This window comes from Apteryx rowi, unplaced genomic scaffold (genome assembly GCF_003343035.1).
Source record: "Apteryx rowi isolate R43461 unplaced genomic scaffold, aptRow1 scaffold_916, whole genome shotgun sequence".
NCBI lineage: Eukaryota > Metazoa > Chordata > Aves > Apterygiformes > Apterygidae > Apteryx > Apteryx rowi.
The window spans coordinates 139,715-154,907 of record NW_020451223.1 but is presented as its reverse complement, the minus strand read 5'-3'; the positions used below and the strand labels follow the sequence as shown (position 1 = coordinate 154,907).

The window sequence follows — 15,193 nt, the reverse complement described above, 5'->3', positions numbered from 1 at the left end:
TGGCGGGCGCTGCCCGGGCCGCGCGACGGCGGCCGCGAGGGGACCGGCAGGGCCCCCGCTCCGCGCACGGAGCCGCGAGCTTGCAGCGTCCCGATTGGCTCCGGCGGAGACTTGCTTGTCTATGAGCCGGCAGCCCGCGGCCGCCTATTCGCCAAGAGAATTGATGGACGGCTGAAACAGCCAATGGTCGCGGCCGGCGCTGGCCGCGCCCCGCGCCGTTGCGGAACCGCGCGCGCTGGCCCCGCTCCCCGCACGGACGCCGCTTTGCCCCGGACCGTGGCGCGGTGCCTCCCCTAAAGGCGTCCCCCGCCGGGGCGGCGCGGCGCTGCCATGGCCGACGGCGGGGAGCCGCTCCGGGCTCTGCTCGTCACCGTCAACGCCCTGCTGCAGCAGCGCCGCTACCACGCCGCGCTCGCCGTCCTCAAGGGCTTCCGCAACGGGGCCGTGTGAGTGCGGCGGGGCCGCGGGCCGGGCGCCTGGCGGGGCCGGGCAGGGCCGAGCTCAGGAGAGCGGCCCCGCTGGGGCGGGGAGGCAGAGGGACCCGCTGCTCCTCCTCGCACGCAGGGGCTGCCGAGGGCTGTCTCGGGCTGAGAGCCCCAAGCTCCTTGGAGAGGGCATGCCTGGCCTCCTCCTTTTTCCTGTAGAAAAGCCAAAACTGTTTTAGCAGGGGTTTGGAGGTGGCGTTTCCTTTTCTCTCCCTGGTGTGTGGACTTCTAACCGTTGTTGAGGGGCCTTTGGGGCCATGTTTACTGGGGACATATGTTCTCTTAAGCCTGTGGCCTAGCTTTCTTCTGATTAGACATTCTGCTGCTACAGGACTGACTTAAGAGGGTGATGAAGTTGCTTAACTAGCATCTTTCTGATGTCAACAGAACAGAAATACAATCATTTGATGAAATAACAGGAAAACGTTGAAATATTTGATCATTTTTGCAGATATGGAGCAAAAATTCGTGCACCACATGCCCTGGTGATGACTTTTCTATTCAAGAATGGAAGGTATGGACCGTAGTTCTTATTTTCACATTACTATTGAGAATGTTCTCATTCATTTTGTGAAGCTTTCTTGTTGCCAGTGAGCCCAGGTTTAAAAGGCAGAAAGACATGCATGTGGTGTTCACATCCCGTTGTTTTGATAACTCAGCAGGTTAACTCATAAGTGCACTTGTGTGCATGTGCACGCACACACACATACATACATGCATACAGTTATTCACATTGGTTGGCTATTCATATAATGATTGATGAGAATCAGTGGGCAAATGAGAAATTTGGAGATACAAGCAGCAGCACCCTCCTTTGATTTCAAATAAGGGAAGCCAAATTGCACCAGTGCACATTGTGGCTTTCCCTGTTTATGGTAGATGTTTACATGCTGGCAGGAAAAAAAAAAAAAAAGCTGCTTGACTCTTCATAGTGTTGGACAAAAATGCAATGTAAATAGAGGTGTTGAATGTATTCTGATGAGTGACCTAGAGGTGAAGCGAATTCCCCTCCCTCACAAAGTAGAAAGTGTCATCTGGTGGGAGGAGAGAGCTCTCAGTCTAAATGGACAGGCCAAAGGAAGGCAGAGAGGGGTGTTATGTCCAGGCTGAGCGACTGCAGGGATACTGACTTTTTTCTCTTCTAATTGTCTGTTTCTTTTGCTCAGTTTAAGAGAGAAATTGAAAGCGATTGCTCAGGCCACGTACACTCATTCCCGGAACTTGGCGTATTTCGTGTTCACCTACAAGGGACTGATGGCGTTGCAGTCCCGACTGCAGGGGAAAAAAATTCCGTTTCATTCTTTCTTTGCAGCCTTCATTGGAGGTTGGCTAGTGTTTGGTGAGAACAACCCCATCAATAGCCAGGTAAATGTTTTTATTGAAAACTTGTTTTACAAAAAAACCCAACAGATGGATAGTTATGTGCCAGTCAGCGGTTAGTATAGCTTGGCATATTTCTGCTGGTTCTTGTTGCATAGCACTATTCTTCTCCCATATTCCTCTGTGCATATGTACAAGTTTTATTACTGCCTGCTCTACACTCAAGTCCTAGAGGTAGTTGTGCACCTCAGTGAACGCTGCATGCAGTTTGAGAGCTAAAAGCCCTGGTTTACTTAGGAATTGCGCCTGTTTAACTAGGAATACAGGTATCCAGTCCAAAGCCATCAGGTTACCTCACCTGTCTGCTGAGCTGTGTTAACAGACTTTGTGAATGCTCCGGGGCTGTCCACTTGGGAACCAAAACCCATAAACTTTGTTGTGAGTGTAGAGCATGATGAGTTACCGAGCTATACTTGGTTACTGTCAATCTTTTGACCAAAACTTAAAGCTCTGTGTGTGGTGCTGGGAGATGAACTAAATTGGTTAAACTGACAAAAACTGCTTGGGGGAAGTTTAATGTAAAGCTGGTTGATATCTGCTTTAGTTTGGGTTGATAAAACACACAGACACAGATTAATCAAAAATAACCAATATTGTATTAATTTATGCAGTCCCCTGCAAGAGTGTACTCCCAGTACGGTTTTAAGATGTGTCCAGGCCACTGAATCTGTATCCGCTTGGCAGGCTAACAGGGCTGCTCTCTGATTAGCATATCAGCAGTAGCATCTAAGGTAGTGTTAACCGAGCAAAGATAGAAGTTGTGCAACTGATTTGCAACTGCAAGGATATATTGCATCAGGTGTAACTTGTTGCTCATTAAATTAGAGCACCAGCAGGGAAACAGGACTTTAAGAATGTAGGGAAGACACAAACATCTCCTCCAGTTTTAAAGGCTGTTTGTTAGGTTAACCTACAGTCTGTTTACCCAGCTGGTTGTTAAATTGGGTAAATTGTTTCCACCTCTCTGTCTGGCTTACCATTTCTAAATCACTTAACTTGATGCAATTTACCGGCTGTGTTATTTGCCTAATATTCTGTGGGTTTTCTCTTCATGCAGATTATTATGTACCTGCTGTCTCGTATCCTGTTTGGCTTGTCTCGGTTGGCGGTGGAAAAGGGCTATGTCCCACAGCCAAAGCAGGATCCCTTCCCGCTTGTCGCTGCTCTGATATGGGGGACAGTTCTCTGGCTATTTGAATATCACCGGCAAACTCTGCAACCTTCTCTGCAGTCCTCCATGACATACTTGTATGATGATAGTAACGTATGGCATGACATTTCTGACTTTCTCATTTATAACAAAAGGAGTACAAGCAAGTAGTTGGTTCTTCGTGAAGCACCTTTGAATGGGATGGTACATTCCAACAGCTAAGGAAAAAGGTTATTCTGGTGCTCTTTACTGATTAACTTTTTAAATTAACCTCTATCAAGCAGAGTTGCCTCTTGGGTCTTTGCCAAAATGTTTGGATTAGTCTGGTCTTGTTGGCTCTGTTTAGAGCAAGTAAATGTCCCACAGAAACTTGTTGCAGTGCCTCAGTGGGAGTAAAATGCTTTAGGAAACTTCAGTAAAAATAAGTCTTTTTTTTTTCTTTTTTTAAGACCCTATTTTTTCCCTACAGCTATATATATATATTCTTTTTTTAAAGAAACTAAATCTAAAATAAAAACCTGACAGAAAGTGGGGAAAATATTTCTCTAATCATTAAGAAAATTCCTGAAACATTTTTTTAAATGCTTGCAAGTTGGAAGCATTTTTCTGTGCCACTGTGCTCACTGAAACGGGAACATGGGAGTGGGGGGCCTCCTCAGTTCTGAAAGCAAGGGCATAATTTCTTGATTTCTGTGAAATACCAGAAATCCAGCCTAAATGACTACAAGGACAGGTGTGTGCTCCTGAAGAGAGCTTCTGCAGTTTTCCCTCAGGGAGACAAGATGACATTTGAGTATAAAACTATTAAGGTTCTTTGATTCAAGTCTGGTAAATCAGACTTGGAAGGACTGTTGTTGCTCAGTTTCTCTCATGCATTTGCACTGAATCTGTCCCTCTATAAAGTCTACTAATTTATATCCTGTCACTTATAAAACTTACCATTTTTAAATGCTGCTTGAACTAAATGCCAAAAATAAACAGATAAGCAACTTAAGCTACTTAGAAAACAGACTGAGATGCATTGCATGCTCTCAGATATCATGTTGGGTGCTTTATATGTAGCAAAGATCTACAGTTTTAATTAGCACTTTTATTTTGGTGGAAGATAAGCACATAGTTTTTTCTTAGGTCCAGTGTCTTCCCTCCCCAGCAGTGGCACTTGTTAGCTGCAGTCAGACTTACATGTACCCGTAGCTTGTTCAGGTTTGTTGCTGGGCCAGGTTGAGGCCATGGATGAATTCACCAGTGGGTGTTCTTAAAAATACGCTGTTGAGTCCCAGGAACAGTGCAGCATAAACTGGGTTTAAACAGAAGATTGGCTAGGTAGCTGAGAAAGAGATTTTTCGTTTCACCAGAACAGTACTGTTTTAGTAATAATAAAACCAAACTGTTAATACTATTAAGCACTTACACTGCTCTATGACACTATACCATTCACCTTAATGATGCACATTAAAATAATTCCTGACGTACTGGTTTTACCTAGTGATATCACAAGAGATTCATTAAGCTCCCTGTGCTAGCCATTTCCCCTTTGTCTCAGTCAGGATTATTGTGCCTTTGGTTGTTTAAACAAAGCTATCTCTCTCCATACCCATCTGCTTTTCCATCCTGATCTGACTTTGCCATTTGATAAACCTGCTGATTCTATTCTTCATGATCTTTCTGCAGTCTCTTTATGCTCCAGGCTCTAGCCATTTGTCATATTTAATGATAGGACTGAAATAGTACATCTGTTATTTAAATTCAGGCAGCTTTTGAGGAGAAAAGATTTTCAGTTTCTTCTTAAGTGATTTTTTTCTTGTTCTCCTAGGCCCTTTTGTTACTATTACGCATTTTTGAGTGCTTCTTTGCTTTGTATTTCTCACTGTGTATCAGCAAGATGGGGAGTGAAATGTTCCACTTCCAATAGTCTGCCTGCTGTTGTGATGTTCAGGATCAAATCCCATTCTGAGTGGTTCAGGTTGAGCAGGAATAGTGTCTTCTGCCTCTCTAACTGAATCTGACACTGGGAGAGAACTGCATCCATTGTGAGAGCTTACAGTTCAGAGATGGAAGCTTCTTTATGCTCATATCCATAGACAAGATATTACTCAAAAGACAAGATATTGCTTTGGTCTGATAACTGTCAATGGTACCTTTAATTTATCCTCAATTTTACCTTACAGTCTGTACTGGATACTTAAATTGGAACTGAGATCAGTGTTTCATCTGACAGCTTTTCCAGAGTCTGTTGAAGTTAGGAATTGTTTTTGTGTCTTTGTAGATCAACTTATCTTCACCAAACTAAATATTTAAAGATTTAAGTACAGGAAAAAATACTCAAGTTACAAGTGAGTTCTGATTTCTTGTCTTCATGTCTTTGCACCACTGGTGGATATCTGGAGCAATGAATTTTGGCAGGAAAATGCTGCACTTGATTTGAAACAATATTAAAGCTTCTGAATAAAAAAAAATGTTAAAAACTGCTAATATTGCTGAATTCTTAGAAGCTTTGATGGGATTTCAGAAAACCCAAATTCTGACAGGGGTGACTTAACTGGGAATTTTTTTCCTAAAACTATTAGACTTATAAATCCTTAACCACATGTAATTATTGCTGCAAAACATGGAGACTATGTGAACTGTGTGTCTATCAGAAATTTCTGACCTTTGGAATTTATACATGGCATTCCTTTCTTGGAGAAAGGCTTGTGATTCTCTTAAACTTGGACTGGTTTTCTGTCGCTAGTAATTACATTGACTTTGCAAACATGTAGCTGCTTGTGAAGCGCTTCTCTCGCCCTGTGAAGTACTAGTGACCTGTCTCATCCTTCTTAGGCTGCCACGGTATCTTTGGGCCTCTCTAGACTGTAAAAACGAGCCAGTGGCAGGGCTCTAGCATCAACCTGGCAACAGCGGCCGTCAGCCTCCCTCAGTTCCTCTTTCTCTTGGGAATCTGTCGCCAGCCTCGCTTCCGAAGTAAGTTGTCCCTGAGACCCGAACCATCTGTACTTCTGATCCAGGAGCCAGCTGCTGTCCCTGGAAAACAAACTGGAGCTCATCGCGGGAGCAAGTTCTCTGTGGCAGTGGCCATTAGCTGGGCGTTTGCAGACGGTTTGCTTTCCTGCTGCGTGCGGGCAGAGCGTTGAGCTGCAAGTCACTTCTTTCCCCAGGGAAGTAATTGGAGCTTTTCTTTAACGGCATTAGTGCATGTTGCTGTTTCTGTGACCAGATAGCTGGGGATGAGCCCCTTATGCTGCCGATGTGTCCAGACAATGCCAGCGTGTAGTAAGGAAGTGAACTAGAAGTAATTTGTCTGAGTCAGACTTTTGGATACATAAGTTACACTCCTTACCCTCCCCCAGTGCATTGTGCGAGGAATTGAGTCCCCCATTTGTTTTCCTTTTTTATTAGCATTAAAACGAAAAGAAATGAAGAGACAGTTGGGAAACCACCTGCGAGTCGGCCAAATCACAAAGGAATGCCACTTTTTCCCTCAACTCTGACCTGTTCTGATTTTTAAGATGAACATGTTTTGTTTGTCTACATCAATTCTACTCTGTCTTGCTGTTACCTCCCAGGCACCTGGCTCTGAGATGCTGAGCGCCTCTTAAGAGGAGCATAGTAGTTCAATGCTTAGCTCAGTTTGTGGAAGGGGAAAAAATGGGATTTCTGGATAAAACTGGAGTGTTCATTTTACAATGATTTTCCTCCTTCAGAGTTTGTCTCTCTTACAGAGGCAATTTTAAAGCATAATGAGTCAAACTGATCAAAAGCTTTCACCAAGGCTTGAATAGCAGACTGACTATACTGAGCTATTAATCATTTATTTTATGAGGGAATAAAGCAAAGTCAGGGTTATTTATTGATGCTGCATGCTGTCCTGGCATACCCGCTGTGCTTGACTTCTCTTCGGAATATAGCTCTTATATTAGTGCTATTCTTTAGGATCACTGGAGAACAATCTCCAGGACAGTTACATTATTTAATAGATATGAAAATTAAATGGGTGCATGATATTTGATTTAGCTAAGGTTTTCTGTACTGTATCTGATCCTTCAATATTCAGCTAAGGGGAGGGTGCTTCTGAAAGGAAAACCTGTGCCTATGCAGTTAGTGCTATAGGGAAGTGTTTGCAGATGTTGCCGCTGTAACTTGTGGACCTCTGTTCACAGGACAACAGTGTGCTCTGTCCTAGCCGCTGTCCGTGTACGGCCAATACCTGCCTCTGTTCAGGGCTGGATCCTCTGCCGCAGTTAGATCAGGCCGGAGAGGCTTGAGAAGGATTGTGTCACTGTGGCAGGATTTTCCTTGCCCTGGTAGAGTAGGCTGAGCTCCGCTTTTAACTGAGTGGGCTGAGGGTGAGGAATAAGGGAATGGTCTCTGGCTACTGAAGTAGCCCAGAACTGGGTGTCCATAGGGATCCCCTCTGACTGCAGAGGATCGTACAGTTTTACAGTTTTTGATCGTACGGAGCCTTGCACTTGGCCAAAGCTCAGCAGCCGGTTGGGAGCCTTTGCGGGTGGCTGGTGCTGGTGGAGTAACCAATAACCAGCACGGATACTCTCACACAGAAGAAACAGGTATGATTCAAACTCATTTTCACTACATCAGCACAAATATGACCTTTGGATAATATCTCGAGCAGCATGCTGTCTCCTATTTGCCAGGTCCTGTTTGTCTTCCTGGATCATGCTAACCTGAGCAGAATGTGTTGAGTTTTCTAATGCTGGTTTTGAAATACAGCAGATAAGGAGGAGGGGGAAAAAAAAAAGGCGTAATGTTATGCAGCATAATGTCTGTGTGCCACAGTTAATATTTTAGGGGTGCTAATCTTGAATTTTCAACCTGTATGTTCACACCAGATTGCTGGGGGAGGTAACCTTTTTCTGTACTCTGAAGAATTTTCATCTGTCATATTTCCTTATGAGACTAATAATGTGGAGGGGGAAAAGTAAGTTAAATGCTCTGTAACCCAAGTATCGTTACCTCTGCTTTTGGTCTCAGTGTCTATACTTTTTGTTCATAATGGCTGTGTAATGCCGGTTCTGATTTTGCTGACAGCATAGAATACAGTGAAGAACATAAACTCAGGTGCCTTGTGGTTATGCTGGTCAGAACGCTCATAGGAGCATCTTGCTTTTTGGCTTTAAAAAAGGGGGAGGGGGCGAAAAGTGCAGAAGAGTGGGCAGTTTGTTGCTGAAATAGCTCTATCCACTATGAATCAACTTCTGTAGTCAGTATAGTACATCAATCCAGTGCAGGTTTCCTGCCAAGCTTATTTGGAGATTATTTCTGTATAATCAGTCTTTGGATAATATTTTGCTTTCTATAATAATAAAAAAAAAAAATTTGTCCTAATTTTTTACTGTCATCATTAAGCTAAAATGTTTAAGCTAATGTTTAATTATTGCATGTTACTAGTACTGTATGTAGACAAGTAATGCACAAATTGTATTTTTTGGCATCAGCTGTGTCCTGATGTTACCAGCTGGGGACAGTAGCCAGTGCTGTTTTGACCACACCATCAGATTTAGCTGTCTGATCTAACACTGGCTAACTAGGATAAGGATCCTAGCCACAAAGGTAAATTGCGGTGGCTGTCATCTTTTTGTAGCATGAATCTTCCTGCGTGCTAGCTGTTTGGATCGCTCAGTGTTGCCATATCCTCAGACCAAGTGAGTCAAATTGGGGCTAGGCTGGGCAATTCCTAACATGTACAAACTGGACACACTTATGCGGTGTAAACAGGAAAGAACAGGTTCATAAGAAGAAAAATGAATGGATCTTTTGCATTGCAGCTAGAATAGCTGATCTGGCCTTTTTTGGTGTTCCTCAGATGGCATGGTTACAGGGCAAACTGCTCCTTGGTATCCATGTAGTCTGGCAGGAATGCAGGCAGCAGGTTGCTGAGAGTTGGGCCTTTTACTGAGCAGTTTAACCCTGCCTGTGGAAAGCTGGAGGAGCCCCTGTGTTGGTGACTGCCCTGCTAGTATGTGGAGTCCCAGCTTCAGTGCATGTGCCTGGTTCTTGCCCAAATACTTCTCTTTAGGGCAGACAGCTTGTGGCAGTGTGATCTACCAGAGTAGGGCACCGGTACAAGATGCTGGACATCAGCCTGTACCTGGCCCTCCTGTTAGCTAGACAAAATAAGGACACATATAAATGATTTTGATGCCTCTTGCAAGCTAAGAGGCATGAAGAAAGCCTGCTGTTGACTTAACAGCTGTGCTAATGGAGATAAAGCAGTCCCTGGGTGCAGAACGCCCAGTGGCACTCTGGCAGCAGAAAGGGAGGTCCTCATCTGGAGCAGAAGGTATGCCCCAAGATAGGAGTGCCGAGGAGCTTCAAGACAAGACCTCCTGCTTCTTAGCTGCTGTAATGCTGGAGTGTCTAGCCCAGGCCCGCACGAAGGCAAATTAACACCTCCAAACTGATTTCAGTCTTATCTTGAGATGTTTCCCACCCTCCTGCACCCCTGCAGGCATCATATTGTATCTTGAGCTTCACTTGGAGGGGAAGAAAGGCTCTAATGAGTGAGGTATAATTTTGCTATGACACTGTACCTGCCATGTGGATTCATGGGTGCCCCAATGTCACTGTGAACTTGCTGGGAAGTGAATTCGGACCAGGTGAAGTTACAGAGTCCAGCCACGGGTCTAGGTAAAATCTAGAAGCACAGAAGGAACCACTGAGGAAAAGAGGTTACTTCCAGAGGTACTCCTTGGTGACTCCCAGTTTATTCAACCAACACATCGCTGAGCAAGGAGGGAATACTTCAGTCCTTGCTCCTCCTCAGGCCAGTTTATTCCTTTAGTCAAAGAGCCTTGTCAAATGGAGTGGCTTTCAGTGACTCATAGGGGAAGTAGGCATTTGCGTTGCTCTTTTCTACAGAGGCTGGAGGAGGAATGTCTTGTCTGGGTGTGAAGCAGAGCGGGGGCAGAGCAGCCTTGATGCCTCCTGCCATCTTTACTGAAAGAATCTACAGATTGGTGTTGAGTTTTTATTAATGGATGACTCCTTCTGAGAGACGGAAATAGGACGGTACAATTCACCAGATAAATTTATTGGGCCTGGCATCCAAGAGAGTATCTGATCTGATGTTTCAGGAGGAAAAACTGTTCTGAAAAAAGAAATGCAAGGAAATGGGCAGTTCCTAACTTTGGCGAAACAGGATCTGAGAGTAGACAGCTAGAACTGGTGATGTTTTCCTTATACCATAAATAAACTTTAGTTATCATTACATTCATGCTATCAGAAAACCACATTGGTTCCATTAGAGAAAGGGAGAAAGGGCTGTGGTGAAGGCGATGGAGGCAGAGAGCGGATAAGGTCAGTAAATAACAACAGCAGTGGGACTAGGACGTGGGGCTCTGGGCTTTCCCTGGCCGCCTGCCCCCTCAGCGGGTTGTCTGTGATCTGGAACGTGCTGCTGTGTCGGCTCCTCGTTGTCGGAAACAAAAGACGGGGATGGGAGTGTTAGCAGGAGACCAGCTGAGGAAGTGGCACTTCCTTGCACGCGGCTGCAGCGGTTCCAGCGTGACAGGCCAGCACGATCCGTACAGCAAACTCCTGAAAGCAGGACCAAGCTTCAGCTGATGAGGACAGCAAATGTGCTTCTAGGACATCTGCGTGCTAAAGCTAATGGAGGTCTTTGCTCCGACCTAAATCAGAAATGAAGCTTCTTTATCTTTCCCCTTTTTTTTAAGTTACAAATGCAACACAAACGTGAGAGCTTTGGGGACGGACTCAGCAAGGCTGGTTTAACCAGGGCCTGTAAAGGTGTGAGGCCAGGCAGTTGTGATCCCAGATACAGGGACTCCTCGAGCTGGTCTGTACTGAGGTTCCTTGGGAACATGCTCCATCTGAAGCACTGGAATGAGGATGAAGCCTTTTGTTTTTTCCTTCCCTTTTTTTTTTTTTTTTCCTTTTTATTCTTGTTCAGTGCTTGGACTCGATGCATAACGCAGGCCACGGGATTTCAAGCATCGTTTCTGCAGGTTGAAGGGGACCGAGCAGCCCCTCTGGCCTCTACGTCACTGAACCCAAAGCACCGAGGCCGCTGAGGCAGCGGGAGGGATCTGGCAAGCAGGGAGACTCCCAAACTCTCTGAATGCCAAAGCCGGCCTAGCAAGCTTGAAGCCTTTTCCAGCAAGAAGAGGCCAGCCCAGGGCTCAGAGCCAGAGAGCTGGTCCCCTTGGAAGACTGTGAAACGCTAATGGCAGTGTGGGGACCCCGAGGGTCTCCTGCCTTGCTGCAAACCAGAGACTGCTGTGTCGCTGGGCTTTGAAGAGAAGGACCTGCGTGACCGTGACATAACCCACGGTAGATACCGTGGTAGAAACCTTCCCGAGATAGGAGGTGGACGAGATTATTCCACTCGCGGTGCTTCAGAGGCAGGCAAAAAATCACCCCAACTCGGTGACCGCGACAGGATAAACGTGGCTGGGATACGAAGGGTACGAATAGCCTTCCTGCTCCTCCCGGTGACCGGCTGGGGCCAAGTGCAGGAGTTGATCGCCGTGCGGTGCCCTGCCAGGCTACCAGCCGCTGCAGCAGAGCAGGTCTGCGGGGCTGCCTGCCTTCCCCTGCCCTCCCCTCCCCTCCGGAGCAGGGAGGGAGATGCCAGCAGGAAGCTGCAGCTGGACAGGAGATGGGATTCATGTTTTCCCTCTTACGGATGCAAGAAAAGCCCCTTTCCTTCATTCTCATGTGAGCATTTGCTGCGGTTCCAGTTGGGCTTTCATTTGTCTTTGCGATTTGCACTTTTGGCAGGGACAGAAGTCCCCGATGATTTGCACATCCGTCCCTCCCGTGCGGCAGCCCGCTGGCTAAAGGGATGCTGCCGTCAGTCCCCGGAGGCGCGGGGGGGGGGGGAGGGCAGCCTGCCCGTCCCCGAGGTTAAGTGGCTCTGCTCACCCCTGAATAAGCTGCTGCATGAACCGAAAATGCAGCTTTGCAATGGGCCTCGCCGTTTCCGAGGTTCCTGCTGGTGGGGCTGCCGGCCTGGGAACACGAGAGCTTTTGTGAGCGGAGCGGGAGCAGCTGGTGCGCCAGCTGCAGCCCAAACGGCGCCCGGCGGCAGCCCCCGGCAGCGCCTTGCCCAGCCTCCCCGGGGAAGGGGAGAGCACCGCCAACCAGTTACTCCAGCCTGGCGGTCGGGTTTGGTTTTTCCTCCCCAGGTGAAGGGAACGTTAACCGTGCGCAACCATCTCATCTAACTGTTGCTTATGCTTCACAGTAATGGCAGTATTTCGGCCCGGAGCCCGTGCGGACGGCTCCGGAGACGGTGCTTTAACATTGCTACAGGACACTGCAAGCCTTCGTTAACTATTTTCCTTTCCTTTCCGGCAGGGCAGCGTTTCTCCTTGCTGCTGATGAAGGAATGAGGTGCGGAGACGCAGGGTGACTTGGCGAAGGGCAGGCAGAACGTTACGGGTACGGTTAAGGATGGATGTTAGGTAGCCGGAGAAGTCGGCGGCCTGGGCCTCCGCGCCGGCGTGAAACCCTTCAACGCGTGAAAGCTGCTAAGGCAGCGCGGCGCTGCGTGCCGGGGTCGGTGCTGCCCCGCCGCGGTGACGGTCCCCGCGTCCCGCGCGGCGCGGGAGAGGGGCTGGGACTGCCGGGAGGGCGCTGCCGTGGCGGCGCAAGGCTCGGGTTTATAAGCATGCTCTTGGGTTGTGTATATCTATTTTTTTTTCCTTTTTAATTTTTGCCTGCTCATTCGGTAGAAGGGCTTATCGGCTCCCTGCACACGGGAGATGCGGGCAGCGGGAGCCCTGCCGCCGCTTCGGGGGTGCGTTATCAGTTCCCCCCGGGCGCTCGGCAGCACCAGCGCGTCTGGCCGCTGCTCTCTGCCCCCGCGAACGCTCGATCCCCCCGGCTGCATGGACACGGACACGTGCCTGCCCAGCACAGCCACCTGCTGATTTCCCTTCCAGCAGAAGAGCGTTTTTTCCGCTAGGGAGGGCTGGAAGGGCGTGCGGGCAGCTCTGCGGTGGCCTCTTTCGACCGCCGGCAGCAGGAAGCTCCAGAGCAGATCCGCTCGCTGGCTCCGCCGCCATCGCCCCGCCACGGGGCACGATGAGGACACGGGAACTGCCAGGCAAGACAGAAAAAATCGCGGCCGCGGGTCTGCCCCGACCTGCCCGAGTGCAGGCCGCCCCGCGGTCGCTGCGGGCCGTTCTCCCAGGGGAGGCACCTGCGCCCCGGTGCCCTGGAAGGGGTTAGGTATTAGTTTGGAGCTGAAGAAGCTGCCGAGATCCGCAGATGTTTGGTGTTTGGAAACACAAAATGCCGTGAATCATGTGGTAAACGGCTAGAACAGATGGATGGTTTCAAAATCCTGCTCTTTCTGGGCCCCCAGAGCAGTATCTTCGGGGCCTAAAGCGGCGAGACTTGCCGAGCGGCCGAGCAGATCCCTTCCGCTGTCTCTGCGCAGCTTCGCAGGGGCAAGGGAGGTGGGACAGCACCGGTCCCCTCCATCGCTCCTGTCCACCAGCACAGTTTGTCTGGTCTGCTTCCCCACTACGCCAGCAACGAGTCCTGCTCACACCTAGAGAATACTGTCCCGCTGTATAACAGACCTCCTCGCCCAAGAAAGTCTGAATCCCAGCACCAGTCAAGCACCTCCTCATCAGAGCAGCCACCTCTGCCTGCTCCTTTTGGCCGGGAAGGAGTTGCTGGAGCGCTGTGGAGGCTGGCAGTGCGGTGGGGGACCCCCGTCGAAGGCCACCAGCCTCACCAGGGCTGTGGTTACTCCCATCGCCTCCCAGGGGAAGGGGAGCTGAAGACCCTAGGCAGGACAGTGACCTGGTGTCCTTCACTCAGGACCCAGTTCTGGGGGGAGAGCAAGGGCATGGCAGTTTGTGCTTGATGCAGGGAAGAAGCAGAGGTGGAGAACATTTGTGTCTACCCAGGAACCCCACCAACCCATACTCTCTCCCATCAGCTTCCTGAGCGCGGGGCACGGCTGGCGTTTTGGCTGGCAAGAGGGCTGCAGGACAGAGGGAACGTGTGCTCTCGCCATGCTCTGGGGTGGTCCGCAGCAAGGCACCCGAGCCGCCCGGCAGCACTGTCAGTCATCCCTGCAATTCTTGGAACAGGGTGAGAGATGTATTTGGTAACCACTAGCAACAAGTTTCAGCGAGAAGCTTGTCAGAATGAGGATGGATGGTAGAAGGTTATCACCGAGGAAGGGCCTGGTGGCAGACAGAGCACCAGGAACGCAAGGCAATGGCAGCCGGACTCGGAGACTGCCTTTTCCAACCTCTTCTTAATTAGTTTCTCAGCCAGCCCTAACTCAGCTTTCTCCACCCTGCTCCTGACACCGAACCTACTGATTACGCTGCAAGGATCTGGTTGTCCAAGAGTGCATCCTGCTCCCAGAAGAACCTGTCCCAAGGAGCCCGGAGACAGAAATATTCTTGGCCGGATCAGTCTGGCAGAGCTCCACCACCTCAGCCAGCCGTGACGGGAAAGCATCGCTGGACGGAACAAGTCTTCACAGGTCCTACCACGACGACCGCCGTGGCCAGCCGAGAGCAGGCTCACCAGCAGAGCCTGGCAAAGCCGAAGCGGAGGTGCGGAGGAGACGGTATCAGCGTCAAGGCGCGGGGGTGAACTTCGTTCCCTGCCGCGGGCGTTGGATGTCCCCTCCCCACCGCCTGCGGAGCAGCCATTGCTCGCTATTAGCCTGGCGGAAAATCCGTCAGCTAGATTGGGCGCAGGGCTGAAAACTCAGGTTTTGACCAAAATTCTCCGCGAGCAGTATCTGTATTTGGCACCTTACCTTACATTTAAAAAAAGCATGTGCGCACACACACGAGATCCTAGGAAATTATGCGGAACAGGGAGAGGCAGGCTGGAGCCTGCTTCGGAAAACACAAATTCGGTTAGTGGCATCGCTCAGGTGGGGGGCAGAGGCTGCAGATGTGGCACCTGGGCCGTGATCCCCGCGTGGGAGCCGGCCTGCCCGGTACAGCGCCCACGGGGCAGCCCGGCTGCGAGCACCCACGGGGGGGTGCCCCCCGTATCCATGTACCTGCGCAGCTGCCCCGGGCTTGGGCCCCAAAGGGTCGCAAAAGGCTGGCCCTGGCTGTGGGAGCCGCCGTGGGTCGTGGCAGAGGGGGGAGCCGGGCCCCACGGAGGGGGAGCACGGGAGAACGAGGAGCATGGGAGGCCGGGGGGAGCAGGG

At 49.4% G+C, this 15,193-nt stretch overlaps 2 protein-coding genes across 3 annotated transcripts in view; both read left to right on the top strand.

The window, feature by feature from the left end:
* Positions 1-247: 247 nt before the first annotated feature.
* On the top strand, positions 248-3,500 carry PXMP4 (peroxisomal membrane protein 4). The gene is made up of 4 exons (XM_026091681.1): positions 248-446; positions 937-999; positions 1,652-1,850; positions 2,923-3,500. The coding sequence occupies exons 1-4, from the start codon at positions 331-333 to the stop codon at positions 3,184-3,186; spliced, it is 642 nt and encodes a 213-aa protein (XP_025947466.1). The 5' UTR covers positions 248-330; the 3' UTR covers positions 3,187-3,500.
* Positions 3,501-11,009: 7,509 nt separating this feature from the next.
* The window catches only part of E2F1 (E2F transcription factor 1), a 12,005-nt gene continuing 7,821 nt past the window's right edge, over positions 11,010-15,193 (top strand). Inside the window, exons 1-2 of one of the 2 annotated variants that reach the window (XM_026091680.1) lie at positions 11,010-11,456; positions 12,352-14,890. In XM_026091680.1, the coding sequence (XP_025947465.1) occupies positions 14,807-14,890 (84 nt within the window). In that variant the 5' untranslated portion in view covers positions 11,010-11,456; positions 12,352-14,806. Of the gene's footprint in view, positions 11,710-12,351; positions 14,891-15,193 lie in introns of both variants that reach the window. The other variant, XM_026091679.1, reaches the window with a different exon arrangement.